Source organism: Populus alba, chromosome 16, assembly GCF_005239225.2.
Source record: "Populus alba chromosome 16, ASM523922v2, whole genome shotgun sequence".
Lineage (NCBI taxonomy): Eukaryota > Viridiplantae > Streptophyta > Magnoliopsida > Malpighiales > Salicaceae > Populus > Populus alba.
The window spans coordinates 6,792,088-6,811,707 of record NC_133299.1 but is presented as its reverse complement, the minus strand read 5'-3'; the positions used below and the strand labels follow the sequence as shown (position 1 = coordinate 6,811,707).

General features: G+C 28.8%; 1 protein-coding gene across 1 annotated transcript; it reads left to right on the top strand.

The window, feature by feature from the left end:
* Positions 1 to 5,373: 5,373 nt before the first annotated feature.
* Positions 5,374 to 7,308, top strand: LOC118038424 (probable aspartyl protease At4g16563). Its single transcript, XM_035044769.2, has one exon. The coding sequence runs from the start codon at positions 5,492 to 5,494 to the stop codon at positions 6,875 to 6,877; it is 1,386 nt and encodes a 461-aa protein (XP_034900660.1). The 5' UTR covers positions 5,374 to 5,491; the 3' UTR covers positions 6,878 to 7,308.
* The last annotated feature ends 12,312 nt before the right edge of the window (positions 7,309 to 19,620 follow it).

Below are 19,620 nucleotides of genomic sequence, written 5' to 3'. Positions count from 1 at the left end.
TAGAACCCAATTATCAACAATAAAAAAAAAATATCGGATTAATTCAATTAAAAAGTTCATGCAGAACTAGTTATGGTGAGTTAAGAATTCTAGAATATGTTTTGTCTTGATTTCAATCAACTTATTTTATTGTTTGTTTGTTTTATTTTTTAGCTTTGCAAATTTTAATATTTGTTATGCCAAATAGATCTTTATCTAATAAAATTTGGTACTTTATGATAATTTTCTAGTTCTCGTGGGAAGATGCTCTTACTTATTTACTTTATTACTTGTTACGATTTGTACTTTTGTGATTTTATACAACAAGTTTTTGGCATCATTAATATGGATTACAAATAGAATTATCAATAATATCAATATTAGTTAAATGTGGTCTAATTTTATTGATATCTTATATTTTTAGGTGTTTGTCTAGTGTATGAGAAGTAGTAAGAATCTTGATAATAATAAAAGTCTTAGAACCTTTCTTAGAGAAATAATTATAGTCATTGGTTCTCTCGAGTCAATCTCTACTCTCGACCATGTTAGTACACTTTATCTAAATATGCTTAGGTTGGGCTCTTTGCACTAGTTTTACAGCTGTTTCAGATGGTTAAAACACGTATATTGTTTGCTAAGAATATAGTACACAAACAAGGAAAAACGATATGTTATTTGGTATTTTTTTTGAAGGCAAGTGAGAGAGAAAAAAGTTGCAAAAATCAAGCAAAAACCATGAAAGACAAAAGATTACACGTCTTTCACGCTGGATTAAAGAGACGTCTCTCTCTCTCTCTCTCTCTCTCTCTCTCTCTCTCTCTCTCTCTCTCTCTCTCTCTCTCTCTCTCTCTCTCTCTCTCTCTCTCTCTCTCTCTCTCTCTCTCTCTCTCTCTCTCTCTCTCTCTCTCTCTCTCTCTCTCTCTCTCTCTCTCTCTCTCTCTCTCTCTCTCTCTCTCTCTCTCTCTCTCTCTCTCTGTGTTGAATTACAATGAAACACATTGTTTCACTAAAAGGTTGAAACAACATCATTTTTTTTTAAAAGGAAAGAGTTTCTTTTCTTTTTAAATAGCTCCTTCAAGTTTATTGCTTTTTCTAGTTTGATCCTTGGATTTTTATTTCTCTTATTTTTGGACAATCTCAACATTTTTCTCAATTTTATCAGTAATTATATTAAAATGATCCCTCAATATTGGTGTCTTTTTAATCCAGTCCCTGATTGCATTAAAATAGTACCTTGATATTAGTGTTTTTTTCAATTCAGTCATTGGCTTTTCAATTTTTAATTTTTAGCTAATTCCAACCCTTTCTCTTAATTTCTTCACAATTTCATCTCTAATTGTGTTTTTTCTAATTTTATTTTATTATTTTATTTTTTATTTTTTTGAAATTTGTTTTTCAATCATTGGCTTTTCAATTTTTAATATTTAGACAATTTCCACCTTTTTTTTCTCAAATTCTTCACAATTTCATCCCTAATTTTGTTTTTCTTGTTTTTTAATATTTATTATTTTTGAATTATGATTTTAGAGTTTTTGATTGAAATATTTTTTTTCTCTTTTTTTATATATATTTGAAAGGTGTCAAAATTGGGTTATGTTGTCTATATTTAATAAAAAAAAATTATCCAATTTTAATTTTTTTTTTAATAAAATAAATTGGTAGATGCATATAACCTATTTTGTTTGTTTTACATAGGATATTCATCTTGGTAAATGAAAGCTTAATTATTTTCATAACAAAGTAGGAAGCAACATGTGTTTGACATGAAAAAACATATATTTTTTTCTCAAGAAGTTGTCGAGACACAATCATTTGAGGCAAAGAAGCCCCCTTTTTTTTTTTTTTTTTTTTTGACATTTATGCTTTGTTTCCAAAATTTTCTCTACTTAAAGCTCACAACTTCTTCTTCTTCTTTTTCTTTTTCTTCTTCTATAAAACATATATTTATTCCATATTTCATATCTTTATTTTCAATCCATTACCCACTAAATAGTATTAGTAATACATTATAAATGTTGTTTAATTGATATGTTATGGGTGGGTTTTTGTGTTATATTATATATGGGGTAGTTTAGTCTTTTGTAAAATTTGAAAATTTTTGTTGACTTATGATGTAAAATATAATTTTTCAAACTATAGTAGGTAATTGTAATTCGAACCAAACTATAAAATGTTAAATGTAATTTTTTGTTTTAATAAAAATTTTCATGATTTGAAGCAAGTTCCAATAAAAAAGAAAAAAATATTATGCCTTGATAATTTTTATATTAAGTGAAAAAAATGAATAATTAATTTGATAAAATTATATAAAATCTTCATAAAAATAGATATTTTATTCGCATGCATTAAATATTCTTGAGAAAGCTTTAAGGAAAATTATTCACATTAGGTTTATATTTAATTATTTATAAAGTAATTGCTAACATTACCATTAAATAACCATTAGTTTTACTTGAAAATAAATTTATCATCATATGATTTTTAAAATATTATTGTAATTGCTTTATATAAAAGGAATTATATTTTAGAATATTAAAAATATTGGGGAAGGGCTAGTAGAGTAGAACCTAGATTCACTTGATTTTCTCTCTCTCTCTCTCTGTTTTTTTTTTTTTATTATTATTTTAAAAATAACTTATTGTCAATTGCAACAAATTTCGATCATCTTTGGTGATCAAAAAATTAAGGTCTAAGTTTTTGGACATCAAACCCTAAATTTCAACATGTTTGCACAAAAGAAAAAATAAAAAATTCTTATGAACTTCAATAAAACTAATTTTAATAGTATAAAACACTCTAATCAGCTGAATCTCAAAATCAAATCAAATCAAAATAAACTTCTTGAAAAATCAAGATGCAAGTTCTTAGATCCAAAACCCAAATCTCAATACTTTTTCACCTAAAAACATCTTATAAATCTGAATAACCCCAATTTTAATCTCATAATACATTTTAATTAATCTAAAAATTCAAAATTAACCTAAATCGAAACAAATTTTCTAGATTCCAATCTACTTCTTTCATCATAATTAAAAGATTGAACCACCTGAGAACTTTCCTTTCAAAACAGATTGATTGTCTCAAAGGTTGGCATTTTAGTGGTTGGAATGTTGTAGAGCAAAATTTTTCATTGTTATCTCTTAGCTCTAACCTTTTAAAAGCTAAAGCTTGAGAAAAATGGAGTTCATGATCAAAATATAAATATAAGGAACTATAGTAATCAAACAAAAATAAAAAAAATATAGAGAACAAAGTGTATATTTTTGTGTGTTATGAAATGTAAAAATTGTTCTATAGATTGCATAAATAGCTAAATATTTTACTAAATATTTTACTAAGTGTTTGTTTGATATTGTGTTTCTAATTATACTTTAAAAAATATTATCTTGAAAAAATATTAAATTAATATTTTTTAAATAATTTTAATGTATTAATTAAAAAATGAAAATACATTGTTATATATTTCAAAACAAGAAAATATTTTTTAAAAAACAATTTTCCATCCCATTATCGAAATACCACCGACTATAAACACTATGAGTTGGACAAAGCGATTCCTAATGCTTTTGTTTTTCGGTGAACAGCCTGGATGCACGATAAAAACCAAACTATTTTAGCTTCTTCTTCTTTTTTATATGCACATGTGGAGTTGACATGTCCATGTTACACGACATGTAACAGTCGCGGAGCTGAACCCTGCCCCATACCTTTCAGGGGAAATCACCCAGAAATATATGGGTGTGGGACTTTATAATATAATTTATGTGGTAGTTTTAATTTTAATTTTCCTTATAAATCGGAGACTCTTCTCGCGATGGATTCTCTCTCTATCCCTTCTCTCGCAAGCTGAAACCTGAAATTACCAAGAAATCTCAAGTTTACTTATTTAAGATTAAAATTATAGTTGTGGTTATTTTTTAAAATATTTTTATTTTAAAATATTTTAAAATAATATTTTTTTATTTATAAAAAAATAATTTTTAACATCAGTGTTTAAAAATATCTGAAAATACTAAAAATATATTAATTTAAAATAAAAAAATAAAAAAAATATTTTTAAAACATAAAAATAAATAAAAACGTACGTTATTGAGCGAATTAAAGATGGTTTCACGTGGAAGACCAGGGCTTGGTCTGGTGGGTGATGTTGAAGTTGTTCATTAATTTCGCCCCGTTCTACACAACTAGGGAGGGAGACCAAGACTAAAACACCAATTGCTTTTTAAACGGCTAAAAACACTTTGAAGCCATAGTCAATTCGGCGTTCACTCGAGTATTGCCTTCGATCTCAAGTGAAATCGACCCATAATTTGTTGAATTTCTTGTACGCTGCAATAATAATGCCCCACCCCCAAAGTCCAAACCACGATATAAGAAATGTTATCAATTACAATTAAATTACAAGTTAGTCCCTATGGTTTATAGCAATTAATTAATTAGTCCTTTAGTTTGAGAAACTACATAAATAGTCCATATATTTTAAAATCTATTAATAACCTAGTCCTTCCATCAAAATCACCATTACCATGTTGATGAGCTATTTTTATTCTATAGAACTCTTTTCCATTCAGAAATTTCATTTTCATCCAAAACATTGAAACACCAAGAAATCTTCCTCTCTCTTCTCCTTTTGCAAGATCGAAGTTAGGATTAAATGATAATAGCCCAAAGAAAAGTTTTCGAAAAATAAGGGGAAAATGTATAAAAAAAGATAAATTTGAACTACTAGAATTAATAAAAAGATTTAATGAATCGTTTGAAAATCTTAAGTGTACAATTGCTCCCTTCCCCTCCATGTAATTCTAGTTTTTCATGTTTTCTTTCCTTTTCTATTGCCTCTCCTTCTTCGTCATTTGCCTTCTTTAGCACAACAATCATCATTTCTCACTATCTCCTCAATTTTAACATTTGCTTCTTCTTTCCTTGTTTTTTTTGTCCCCTTTATTCTCTCTCTCTGTTTTTTTTTTTTTTTTTGCTTTTCTTTCTTTGTCTTCCTCCTCCCTTTTCCCTCTTTGCCTTCCTCCTCCCCCTTTTAAAGTATCCTAAGACGTAATTTTGATAGATTAATTAAGTGTTTAATGATTATATAGTAATTAATTAATTTTTAAAATCAGATGGACTATTTTATATATAAAAAAGGATTAATTTATAATTTACTCAATTACAAACAGAATTGTATAAAAACAATCTTACAAATCTACTTGTAAACTTGAGTAAAAGTAACTAAGATGAGTGTGAACTATTGGGGCACGAGTCAAGACTCGAGAGAGAAGGCACGCAATTTCACAATGGCATTCTTTGTAATTTCTGGACATGATAGAAGGTAATTCTATCACCAAAATCGAACTTGATTCGCCTTGTCTACCGTTACTCCCCTTATTGGTTCCTTCCCCTATAAACAAACAATCACTCCAAGCATAGAACAAAAACTTTCTACTTTCTTATCTTTACAAATTCCCTCAGTAATCATAACCAGGAAGAAGAAGAAGTAGAAGAAGAAAACAATACTTTCATGGCTTCTTCTCTGCTTCTCTTTCTCCTCTCTTTTCTTATCTTAATCACTTCATCAAAATCAACACCAACAACCATCACCATCCCTCTATCAGCTCCCAGCTTCACCGAACTGATTGTGTCCTCAAAAAACCCATTGGGTTCACTCAGTCACCTCGCTTCTCTATCGCTCTCAAGAGCCCACCACATCAAGTCGCCAAAAACCAATTTTTCTCTCATCAAGACCCCTCTTTTTCCACGTAGCTATGGTGGCTACTCAATATCTCTCAACTTTGGTACTCCTCCGCAGACAGCCAAATTTGTCATGGACACTGGTTCTAGTCTTGTTTGGTTTCCTTGTACCTCTCGCTATCTTTGCTCAGAATGTAACTTTCCAAACATTAAAAAAACAGGAATCCCAACATTTTTACCAAAACTATCATCCTCTTCAAAGCGTATTGGTTGCAAGAATCCCAGATGCTCTACGTTTTTTGGCCCCGAGATTCAGTCCAAATGCCAAGAATGTGACTCCACTGCCCAAAACTGCACTCAAACTTGCCCACCTTATGTAATCCAATATGGTTCAGGCTCCACAGCTGGACTTCTACTATCTGAAACTCTCGATTTCCCAGAAAAGAAAACCATACCCGATTTTCTTGTCGGGTGCTCCATTTTCTCCATCAGACAACCCGAAGGGATTGCCGGTTTCGGTCGGAGCCCCGAATCACTCCCTTCACAATTGGGTCTCAAGAAATTCTCTTACTGTTTAGTATCTCACGCTTTTGATGACACTCCAACAAGCAGTGACCTTGTTTTGGATACCGGGTCGGGTTCGGGTGTTAACAAGACCGCAGGGCTTAGCCACACACCCTTTCTGAAGAATCCAACCGCTGCATTTCGAGATTATTACTATGTATTGCTGCGTAACATTGTAATAGGGGACACACATGTTAAGGTGCCGTACAAGTTTTTGGTGCCAGGATCAGATGGAAATGGAGGCACTATTGTGGACTCAGGAACAACATTCACATTCATGGAGAACCCAGTTTATGAGTTGGTGGCTAAAGAATTTGAGAAGCAAATGGCCAATTATTCAGTAGCCACCGAGATTCAAAATCTGACCGGTTTAAGGCCTTGTTACAATATTTCTGGTGAGGAATCAGTTTCTGTCCCGGATTTGATTTTTCAGTTCAAGGGTGGTGCTAAGATGGCATTACCTTTGACAAATTATTTTTCATTTGTTGATTCGGAAGTTATATGCTTGACAATCGTGAGTGACAAAGTAGTTGGTCCGGGAATTGGAGGTGGACCGGCCATTATTTTGGGGAATTATCAGCAGAGGAATTTTTATGTGGAGTTTGATTTGGAGAATGAGAAATTTGGGTTTAAGCAACAGATTTGTGCATGAATTGGTTCATTTGGTCATATACATTATTGTATCAACTAGAATAATAATTAGCATTGACTCGTCATCTTTGCTAGAGGCTATCACTCAATGGATGGTAGAGATGGTGGTTGCTGCGGTGCAAGCACAGGTAGTCGCTGTGATTGAGGTTCGGTGGAGTCTTTAATTGTTGGCCGGGAAGCAACGGTCTGTTGACAAGATAATGTGGAATTTAGTTTTTCGTACTATCATTGTTACAAAGGTTGACAAAGTAATATAATTATTTTGGAAAAGTTGTGTATTTGTTTTTTTTTTTTTTCTCTCTCTCTGATGGCCATGGTAGTAGCCGTTATATCCTCTTAGCACAACAGTACAACTCTCCGGCCTAACAAGGCCCTCTTTTCTTTAGGTGGATTTTTCTTTTAATGATGCCCAAATAAATTTCTTTGTCCTTTTCTTCGACTGTCAATATATATATATATATATAATATATATATATATATATATATATATATATATATATATATATATATATTCATCCAGGGGACAGCTAATCCAGCCTGAGCTACTGTTAAATGGTCAATTTGCATAACTGTCCACAACGCATTTCTTTTTTGACCTTTTCAGCCAGGGAAGCTTCCTCTCTTCTAACAAGCCTAGAAAAAGGTGTATAGCGTCTACAAAGCTCATATATAAGACGTCGTTTGATTCTCGGTGAGGGAAATCTTTTTTTTTCTCAAAGCAGAAATAGGTACCGGTGATGTTGATATTTTTTTTTACGGTCCATAAAAGCTTTTTACTTGCAAACTAAAAAAAATATATATTGTCAATAAATAATAATAAATATGTTAATTATAACTAAAGATTACATAAAAAAAGCTGAGATAAAAGTGTTGCTTTCTATATAAAAAAAGATGTTGCATATTTATTTTAACTTGAAATTAGATTTTAAAAGTTTTAAGTGGTTTGAATTAATAAAATTTAATTTTTATTTTGTTAAATTGAGCATTAACTAAATGTTAAAAATGATTTTTAACATTTGAAAGCTCTATATAAAGCCAACTAAAATAAAACTTTAAATTCAATCCCAATGACTAAATTGAAAAAAAAAACTCAAGTGATTAAAATATTAAAGAAAAAACAAAATATCATGTGTAATTATTGCATATATACTGTAGATTGTGTTTTTCTTCTATGTTACATTTTCATTTTTTTTTTAATATTTTTTTCATCTCGTATTGTCTCGTTTTTTCACCATCCAAATACCATTTCATAATTTATTAGGTATAATTTTATAAAATGGCACTACAATTATTAAACAAAAAGTAAAGGGACCCAATATAAAAAAAAGACACCAATGAAAGGGGGGGTTTGATATTTGTTAAAAGAAAAGCAAAATGACCCATAAAAATAGAAATGAAATGAGAAAAAATAAAATTAAAATAGTTCACTGCCCATACAATTAGTATTTTCCCCCTCGAATATTTTAATGTTTTGAATAATAAAGCCCGTTCAGTCCTCATGTTAAAAATGTATTTGGTAATTGTTAATATGTACTTAATTGTCGAAGTGATAGTTTTCATGGCTCTTTTGGCAGTATTTTGTAATTCTAACACTATTTAATAAAAATTTTTGAAAAAATAATATATTAAAAAATATTTAGAAAATATTACAGTTTAAATTAATAATAACAATTTTGTCAAAAGTTATTTCTGAAACAAATTAGTTAATAACTACAAAAGTTAATTTAATTTTTTATGAAAATTTAATAACCAAGAAATAAAATTTAAATTATAATGGCCAAAAAAGAATAGGTCATCGATACATATTAGAGCTTTATTTTTTATACACCCAGTACAGTTAAAAAAATAACAAAATAATTTTAATTATACCTTAAAATACCATCAAACGTGGTTTTAATTTGTTAAGGGTTAATTTAAGGTTAATTACAACCTCATTTAGTGGTCTTTCAAGATTTAATTAAAATTATTTCATCAAGATTTTTCTAACGGTATCAAGTATATCAAAAATAGATTACCAATATGTCCTTAATGATTCAGTTTTTCTTTTTAATTTTTTTCTTTATTTATTTTTTTTTCCTTTCATACCACCTTATCTCTTTAGCTATTAGATTTTGAATTTTTCTTTTTTAGCCATAAGATATTCATTGAGTTGATTTTTGAAGAAGAGAAAACATCAATATAAAAAAACAAGATTGTGTTCTATTTTCCAAATATCTTTTGACTCTATCTTATATTTCCAAAACTCTTACATTTCTATGTCAATTTTCAAGAAAAAAAAATCCCTTTTTTTGGAACTAAATAGATCATAACTTTCAAAACCACACCAAAAATAGATTAGTCAAAGCATAAAAACGGGTGCTTTTTCCAAAGAGCAGTTAGAAATGGGGCCAAACGGCACCTAGGATTTGCTCGGTACGAATACTTGTAATCTCTTTTATTTTTATTTTTTTTAGTTGATGTTCAGGTTAATTTTTATATATTTCAATTAATTTTATAAATTTTAAAATTAATAATCATATAAACTTATAATAACACTAAAATTTATAAAACTTAATTAATAATCTTTAAAAAATTAAATTTAAAATCTAATGATTAAACTACCACGTATAAGAATTTCTTCAGAACACAGCTGCAATTTAAGACAGTAGTTTATACTTGCCAACACAGCTGTAATTTATATATCGTACCCTTGCTGTACTGCTAAAAAACAGAAAAAGAGAGATGAGAGTTTGAATGTGATCTTGGAATTGCGGTGGGCGTTGAATCATGAATAAATTTGTTACTGTGAAGTAGCTCACATGTCTGTAAGATAAGAAACAAGAAGTTAAGAGCACATTAAATTAAATAAATGAAAGCCTACTATATTGGTGGCACCTATATTAAAGGCAATTCATCCAAGTTTGTTTTTGCAAGAGTACTCGCGACCTCACAAGCTCTGCTCGTATGAACTTTTTTAATTTGATTTAATTTTAAAATTTTATATCTCATTAAATTCTGGACCTAAATTTAATCAAGCAGTTTAATTATTCAATAAAGTCAATTTCAAAACATAAAATCATTAAAAATATTAATAAAAAAAAATTGAAAAAAAAAAGATTAAGAATAAAATATGAAGAAAAAAAACACCTAAGAAAGATGAGATTTGAAGAAAAAATAAAATAATCCCAAAAAAAATAAATTATAATTAACTAAGAAAAGCATAGGGGTGAAATTAAAAAATATTTGTAATTTGATAGATTATTTATAAATTAAAAAATAATAGGGGTGAAATAGAAAAAAATTATTGAGGGTCAACTCAATAGAATCAAAGTACAAAAGATATGAAAATAAAACAGAAAAAATAAGAAAACATCAGTTTTTTTTTTTAAAAATACAATCAAGTCTAATGAACCTTTTAAACTCTGTTTAATATTTAAATATGGCAACTTGTGAAATTTTTTACCCCAAATTAATTAAGAAGCTTTATTCTTAAGCAATTTAACTTAAAAAGATGAGATCGGTAAAAAAAATGTTTTTAAAAAAACTTGTAAAAGCAAAAAAAAAATAAATAACAATGATAAAATTAGATAGGAAAAACCAAAACAGAATGCAATTTAGAAAAAAAAAATAATAAAAAAATTATGCCAAATAAAATAAACATCAATTAAAAGTATGAGAATCCAATTTCAAACATAAAAATATCATAGGAGTGAAATTTAAAAACATTTATGAGAATCAAATTAATCTGAACAAATTTCTAAACTTGGTAAAATTTTAAAAATTTACAACCCATAAAACCATGAATTTATGAGTTAATTAAAAAAATATTAATTTTAAAAACTTGTAAAAAACATTGACAATTAAAAAAATAAAAATTAAATTTAATAGAAAGAAAAATTAGTCAACTAATGAAATAAAATCACGTCATGTGAAAAGACTTCCTAACTCAAAGTTTTAACGGACAAGAATCAGTACGGTAATTATACTATTACAATGAATAGCATCATGTGTCCCGGGTCACGGAGACTTCTCCTCCGGGTATGGTTTTTTTTTTTTTTTTTAAATTAATTATCTAATACAATTAAGTCTGGCCTAATTTACTTGCTAATTGATGCCGCCATGTATAAATAATTTGCAGTGTATTACTAGTCCCTACACAGCAGAGAGAGATAAAAATAGTCTGAACAGTTTCTTTCTTCACCAAGAAGGAACGGAAGAAGACACGGACAGCAAGAAAAGCCATGCATTAATCTGTTACAAAAGCTAGAAAAGTAAGCCATCAAATTTAGGGTCCACGAACATGCCACTCCATGATTGGAAAGAAGAAATTACGGGTAAAAGAAATAAGGAACGTGTTTTAAACTTTCAGGTTTGAATTAATGTGGGATCCATGATATCAAGTGAGAAGACGAAGGATCTTGTTTTAGTGTTATAAAATATATTTTTTAAAACCTCTAATTACAAAATCCATCATTTTTTTTTAATATTTTTGAGTATTTTTAGATGTTAAAAATAAAAAAATATTATTTAAATAAAAAATAACTGTAATCTTACTCGTAAACACGGCAAGAGCAAGGAAATGAGTACAAGGGCACATGGCTAGGAATTGGAAAATAATGGATTTTGAAAGCATCTGGAATATCTACTCACTGCCCATTATAGAGCTAATCATGGTGGGTGCGGTGCAGTCGCTTTTTTCTTTCTTTATCAGACTTCCTTTGGATTTGGTTCAATCTTTTCTTTATAATTTATGCCCAACGCATACGGATGTCAAGTACCTAATCACAGCTCGGTGAGTCGTGATGAGTTGGGATCTCGTTCGGGTGATTTCTAGCAAGAAACTCATTCAATTCCAAATCCCCCAGCGGACGGGGAGCTTTGAAAGAGAAGAAAATGCGCATTGATTGATTGATTGATTATTCGAATCAAAGGTCAAAATGATCCCTTTGATGTAAAAGATGCCTCTTTTTCCACAAAAGCTCGGATAGCACAGTGGAAGTAGCTTGTTAAGAAAAAAAAAAAAGGAACATGCCTTCGAGGTTGATACTTCTTACACTAATTTAACAGTTTTATTGGTGAAATTTTCATTAATATTCATACTTACAGACTCTTAGTAAATATTTTACTAACAGGTACGCAGACAGATACAGATACAGTCTATTAGAAAAAAACTTTTGTTATTAATTTTTAGTTTTTTTAATAATAAATTTACAGGCAAATAAAACACATCAAAATAAAAATTTATCCTCTTTATTTAATTGGTATTTTCCTCGATAAGTGTCATATAACCGACAAAATACAATATGCAATTTCATTGATGTTTTTATTTGTCCGTCGGTATATCTGTCTGTAAATATAATATATCATTGATGGAATATTGTCTGTAATTCCATCGGAGAGTTAATAGTAGTAATGATATTTACACTATTCTTTTTCAATTCTATGGAATATACTGACGGATGTTGTTTGTCCGTAACAATGTTAGTAATATTTTAAAATATATATTTTTTAAAAAATATTGAACAAAAGTAAAAAATAATAATTAAAATCAAATCAAATCAAATAAAAATCAAATATAATAAAAACAAAAGCTAAATTACATCATATTGGTTTGATACACACACACACACACACACACACACACACACCCTTTGCTTTGTCTAAGCTGAAGATATAAAGGGTTGTGAGTTAGACTCTTGTAGGAGTGATATTACCTGGTTAACTTTGCAAATCAGAAGTTAATTTTTGAAACCAGAACTTATTTACATCCTATTTATTTGATATCAATATTGTTTTATATCATGGTCATTTCGTTTGGATAGGCATTCAATTTCTGCAAGCCACATTATGATCACATAGGGTTGTTCATAGTTTGGTTCAATTAGGACTGCAAAAACCAACTGAACCGAGTAACTTAAATTTAAAATTTTTTAAACTAAACCACTCCGGTTTGGTGAAATTCAGTTTTTTTACCATAAAACTGGGAAATCTAATCCTATCATATATGTGTTTTTGTTTTGTTTAACTAGAATCTTGTTGTTCAAATCCTATAAATATGGCAAATCCCTAAAAGTTTTAGCATCTCGATTAGTAAGAATATTTGTTGGTAAAGAAATTTACAAAACAAAAGAAAAGGACAAATTAGGTTGAGTAGGCTTGCCTTCTCCTATTGACACTGGTTATAAACTTGTAATCATACTTTTCACTAGCCCACCAATCTAAAGTTACACATTTAAAATTATCATTAGTTTTTGCTATTGAAGCTACCAATTTAACAAGAAGACAAACCAAATCTTCCCGATTGTGTAAAAATAAAGAGAGAAGCCAAGGAGATGGAGACGTGGATTTTTGTTTGGCTTGCATAGAAGAGATGGAGATGTGGGTTTATATTTGACTTGTGCAGAAGAGATGGAGATGTTGCGCATATACAAAAAGAGAAGCCAAGAAGATGGAGATGTGGGTTTTTGTTCGGGATTAATTGTGGGTGAATGGGTTATCTTTTGAGTTTTGAGATGGATAGTGGAGGGCAACAACTTTTTGTGTTATTAGTTATGTTATTGTTAGTGTTAGGTTAATTGCAGTATCTATATCCCTCTTGTTTTTCAATTGGCACGGTTCGGTTCATCAGTTTCAGTTTTAAAATTGAAACTGAACTGAATGACAAGATTTTATGGTTTTAAATATCGGTTTAATCGGTTTTTTATCTCGATTTGGCTTTTTTAATTAATTTTTCTTCAGTTTTTTTGAACACCCCATGACTACATATGCATTAGATTACTCTAGCTGTTCTTGGATTTTTGGCATTGAAAATTTTATTTGAAAAATAATAAAACTGGCACTTAAAATTTTACATGGAACTATTGGGTTCAAAATGGAGCCCAAAATCAATTTGCTCGAGTCCAATAACAAGCACTGTGATTTTATCCATGGGGAATTTGGTCCATCTTGTTCATCGCCCGGTACCTATCTTTGATCCGCTTGGCATGTGTACTTTCTCATTCCAGGGATGGGCAATAATAATAATAATAATAATAATAAAAGACAGAACTACCCAAGTTGCAATTATTATAATTATAATTATAAAACAAGCCAAAGGAGGAATGGAAAAATCTATTCATTTTACTATGGACAGCTATAGTGAGCCTGAATTTGGCCCTCTCTTTTTTCCGGTCCTCGAAACGTTATGCGTTGAATTATTTTTTCAAATTTATTTTTCTATATTACTTTCACATGATGCCTGATGGATTTTTTTTATTGGCATTTGTGATGTTCAAAAATGTCCCGCAATAACTTGATACTTAATTTTACAAAACATAGTTTAATTTTATCAATTTTTAAAAACTAAACTAATGTAAATTAAATTTATTACAGAAAAAATAGCTCTCTTCAATTCATTGGGCACAAAAACTATATTTTGGCCTTGCAATTCTTAATTTTTCATTTTTGGTCTCAATTTTGTAAGAACTTCATACTCCAGTCCTAAACTTCATTTGTTTTACTTTTCAGTCTTTAAAATTTGAGAAAAAAGAAAAAAATCATTAAAAAATAGAAAAGAAGAAAGAAACTGATTGGCCAATTCTATTTTGATCATTAGTAAAATCGATCTTGGTGTCAATAAATTTCTTTTAATAAGAAGATCTCCATTAAGATGTTTTTGACCATTCATGTCGCCAAGAAAAAAATAGATTGTGACTTGAAAAATCTTGTTTGGTTTGATTTAATTTTAGAATTTTAATCGATATAAGGGTATTTTGATGTATTGTTCTTTCTGTTGTTTTTTATTAAAAATCCATGGTGCAAAAAAAAATATTTTGTTCAAACTAAAATTAAAAGATACATTAATAAGAAATAATAAAAATATTTTTTTTTCGTCCAGAATGTAATTCCTTATCTTTGATACGCATATCTATCTTAATTGTAAAAGAACTAAATAAAAAAATATTTTAAAAACCCAATAGGATCTCATAAGAAAATTACAAGTGCAAATAAACTAAAAGAATATAACTTTTCTAATGTCGATTACTATTCATTAATTTAAATTCATTGTTGACAGCACTTTTGCATGAACATTTTCATTTTTTTTTTGAGTTTTTACTTTCATTTTGATCATTAAAATTTATTCCTTTTTAATTTTATACTTGCGTATTATGTTTGATGATATTTTATATGTTGATATATTCTTATTTTTCTTAATATTTTTGTGAATTCAAGGTATTTAAATTAAATTAAATTTAATTGAATTTTAATTTATGCTATAAAAGAATTAAGAAAAGAAGGACCAAATTAAAAGCTAAATAAAACAATCATGTCCCTTTTTTTTCATGAATTTTTTTTTTGTTTTTGTGCAAAAAGTTTGCATTTACAATTTTTTCCTCTTTGAGTTTAGGATCTTATGTTTAGGTCCTTACTTTTTTTAATGTTTTAGTTAATTATTTTTTTAAAATAAAAAAGAAAATCACTTGAAAATAAGAGGTAAAAATGGGGAAAGGTCAATTGGCCACATTGTAGCTGTAACAAGTTAATCTAGATAGCTGAGAGACATGTTAGTAACAAATTTTTTAATTTTACCTCATTGAAAAAAAATAGATTTGGATCTCATAAACTTTTTATTTTTTTTAATTTTAGATTTGTTTAAAACTTTTTAACGGGTATTTTAAAATTAAAAATAGGTTTAATGAGACTCTTAACTTGTTTCTTGGGTGATTTAAGATAAAACAAAAGTAAATAATAAAAAAAAAGGTTTCACGGTTCTAAAAACTCGAACTATAACTTGTTGGCCACCTTAAATATCTAAAATCTTATTGACAAACACATCATCTATTTTATTTTTAAATAGAGAAAATAACATTTCATCTGTCTATTTAATGAAAAGAAAATAAAAATCCATGTATACAGACCTAGCCTTCCACACATATTTAGATTTTTTTTTATATTAAATCAGACACGCTAGCCTACCATTACGAGTCCCTTTGAGTAAGGACCACATGGGACGAATGTAATATTTTTTTCATTTTTTTTCTTTAATAATAATAATGATAATAAGAGTGAAGAAATATAACTAAATAATAGCCTACTCTTACTTCTTGAGAATGGCGTTGCCAACACTAACAGTGCTCACAAAGAATGCTCTCCCTGGAGAAGAGGAGGCCACTAACTGACGCCTCCCTCGTTGGTTCTTACCAACAAATTATTTTACTTGTGCTTTTACAGCCAGTAGTGATAGAATTGACAGCAATAATAATAATAATAATAATTTAGTTGTCGACGCGAGGATCTGAAATTTTGTGAAAGATTGTGCTTCGAGGTTCTGATATCAATGACGGACTGAAGAGAACCTCACCAAAAGCCTTTTTTTTTTTTTTTTTTTATTTACGTGAATATCCGGGCCAGCTTGCATGTACCATGACTAATCCCATGATTCACTGAATATCCTGCAAACCTAGTGACCATGTAAGGCACCGCGAAAATGACAGACATGCACGGTAAAATTTAAACCCATGATACAGAAAAAAAAAACAAGTCCCTTCAACTCTGTTGGGTTAAGACTTCAAGTGCACCTCACTGGAAGCTTTTAATGGTAATAAACAAAACAAACCATGACATGATGGTTTTTTCGTGTTGATTAATTGTTCACACTCTACGATGTAATTGTTCGTTCACTGTGGGTGTTTATTTTATGTCCCTTGATGATGTGGTCTTGGCATGCTGTGGTAAATAAAATTTAAACCATCTTTGAAAAAGAATATGATGGATTTTGGAATATATTAGATCATGTTTTTAAAACTTGATCTGATCCAGAGGGGGATCTGTGACCTGGATAACCCGGGCTGAATTAAAGAAAAAACTAGCTGAAAATTTGACCGGATAAACAATTATATGTGGTCATTGACAAATATAAATTGCCTATATATTAGTGTGTTATATGTATTATGTTGGGAATAGTACTGATAAGAAACTCAATTACAAAACAAAAATCTCATTTTTAGTTTAAGTTTTTTTATGTTGGGAATAGTACTGTGGGTGTTTATTTTATGCCCCTTGATGATGTGGTCTTGGCATGCTGTGGTAAATAAAATTTAAACTATCTTTGAAAAGAATATGATGGATTTTGGAATATATTAGGTCATGTTTTTTTATAGTGTTTAAGGGAGTATAAAAAAGTAAGTAAAGGCTGCCGAATATGGTCGTCCATACAGATTTTAAGGCTAATAAAAATGGCTTTTTAAAAAAAAAAAAAATAATCATGTATTACTGTTGAAGGAAATATAAATTTTATGGCTGGTCTTGGGATCTATTTTGAATGTTATGTAGTTTTGGTTTTCATGACCAGGAACTCATTTAATGGGCTTTCAATAATTGTTTTCTCATGTATGTGAAGCTTTGAACTTGAGATTCATAAAAATTTAGAAGAAAATGGGTACAAAATAAGTTTTTTTTTTTTTTTTAATTTCATAAAATACAAATAGTAATTACTATGATGTAATAGCTAAAATAAAAAAAGGATAAACCATGGGAAAAAAGAATTCGAGTATAAAAAATGCAAAGGATCACCTAATTGCATAAAAAATAGGCAAGATATACAAATTTTTTTTTTAAAAAAAGTTATATGGTCATAGGAAAAAAAATTAATTTGAGTATAAAAAGTTTTTTTTTCATACATGTTAATTAAAATAATAAATAGTAACAATTAACAACTAATGATTAATAAATTAGTTTAGAAAAACTTAAGCAATATGAATTTTTACAATTCTAAATTAGTGAAGAAAAACTTAAGCAAGAAGTTCCTTTATCATCACAAGACTTACATCCTCGTTCCTTGTGTTTTTACCCTTTTTCCAAAACTATTGTTGGCTGACCCTCTGATCCAACTGACCTTGTTTTTGTTGTTTCGCTAGTTGCTTTGCTTTATTTTCCCATCATTTTTTCTCTTATTTTTGCGTTCCTTTTTACACTTTATTTTATTTTCAAATGTTATAATAAGATTACTACTTTGTCTGTTTCTCCCCCTTTTTTGTATGTATCCTCTTCACCTTTTGTTAATGAAGTTAATGATAGAAAGCAAATGGAGGAAAAATAAAATAAAATTGTGCCTTTAGGTTCTCCAGTTTTGCTCCATTTCTATATATATATATATATTTTTTATATATGACTCCCTCTTTATCTTCTTTATGGAATTTCCATTTTTTATTTATTTATAATTCTTTCCTCTTCAATTTCCCTATGAATTGTCCTCAAGTTGTTTTATAAAAAGGTTGTTTGATTGTTATTTCTTGAATTTGGATAGCGAACAACGTATGACAAGGATGAAATGAAATGTCTTTCTTAAGATTACACCCAACAACTCTCATATTTCAATGAAATCTGTGAAGGTAATATAGTCTTCCATTTTCTTTACTATAATTTAGTCTCTATATAACTCAAGCATTTGAGATGCTCCATGCAGCCAATTCCCTTGTATGTTTAGAATTTGTTTAATTTGGAGAAGAAGTTTGGAAAGTTGTGGGACACAAGTTTTTTTTTTTTTATAGAATTGTTTGCTTGAATTCATGGTCCCCATCATATTGCTAATTATTTTCTATTCAAATCACAAACACAATCATGCATTGCTCCAATTGATCTTTTATTGAGTTAGAAATGTAGGCTTATGTAGTATTTAATGTAATGATTTTACATATCCTTTATATGTATGTAAATTACTTACATAACACCGTTTAGTTTGTAGGTCTATTTTTTGTTAATATTAAATTTTCCATAAAATAAACAAAAGACATACTAATCTATTTTGAATTTTTGCTGCTACATTTGCTTGAGATAAGATTTGGGAGGGCTCCTTACAAATCTCAAAACTACTAGAGGTTTACATAGTTGTTAATTTCAGAATCCATAAAATTAGTTAATATATACGGAAGCTAACTTGAACATCTATATTAATAATAATAAAAAAAAGAATTTGAGAGTGCCATGGACCAATTACAACAACATTTCTTTCTAGGTCGAGGGCATGCCTTCTCCCAAGAAAGCTACAACATCGCTTGTTGTGCTTAACTATCAATTAGAAACACAAACGAAATTGTAAAGGGTTCAACATAGAGAAACAATTTTTCAATTGGTTTGCAACAGATGCAAACTCAAAAAATGCGATCTTGACTTTGAATAAAAATAACACATGTAAAGAATCATGGTTCTTGTGATTTAGGTGAAAGCTAATACAATAACAATAGCATATAAAACAGATGAATTTTAATGAATTAAAATGATTACAGAGATGAACCCGAAATACATAATTTTATTTCCCAAAACTTAACTATATGATGGTTTTTTTAGGAGGTTTATAAAACTTTTAAATAAATTAGAAATCGCTACCTTTATTAAAAAAAAAAATAGCTAGTAATCAAAAAACATAAAAGAAATAAATAAAAAATTTGAATTAAAAAATAAAATCCAAAGAAACATATAAAAAATAATAGAACCAGCCATAACAGGAGCATTTAAAAAACCTTTTGTTTTGACCATTAAAATTTTTGTATCAACCCGGGTTAATTTAAGATAAACCCACTTAACCGATAGCTTAAACGTTACATATAACTATGCTTCTTTATAAATAAAATGAAAAGAGAATGGGACACTAGAGAAAGAAATGCTTGCTATAAACAAAGGATTAATATTGGAGTATCAAAATTTTCTCCTTGATTACTAGGTGCTCATAATTTAGGTATTGAGCAATACAACTTTTTGTTTTAGTGTTTCTTTACCAAATTTATTTAT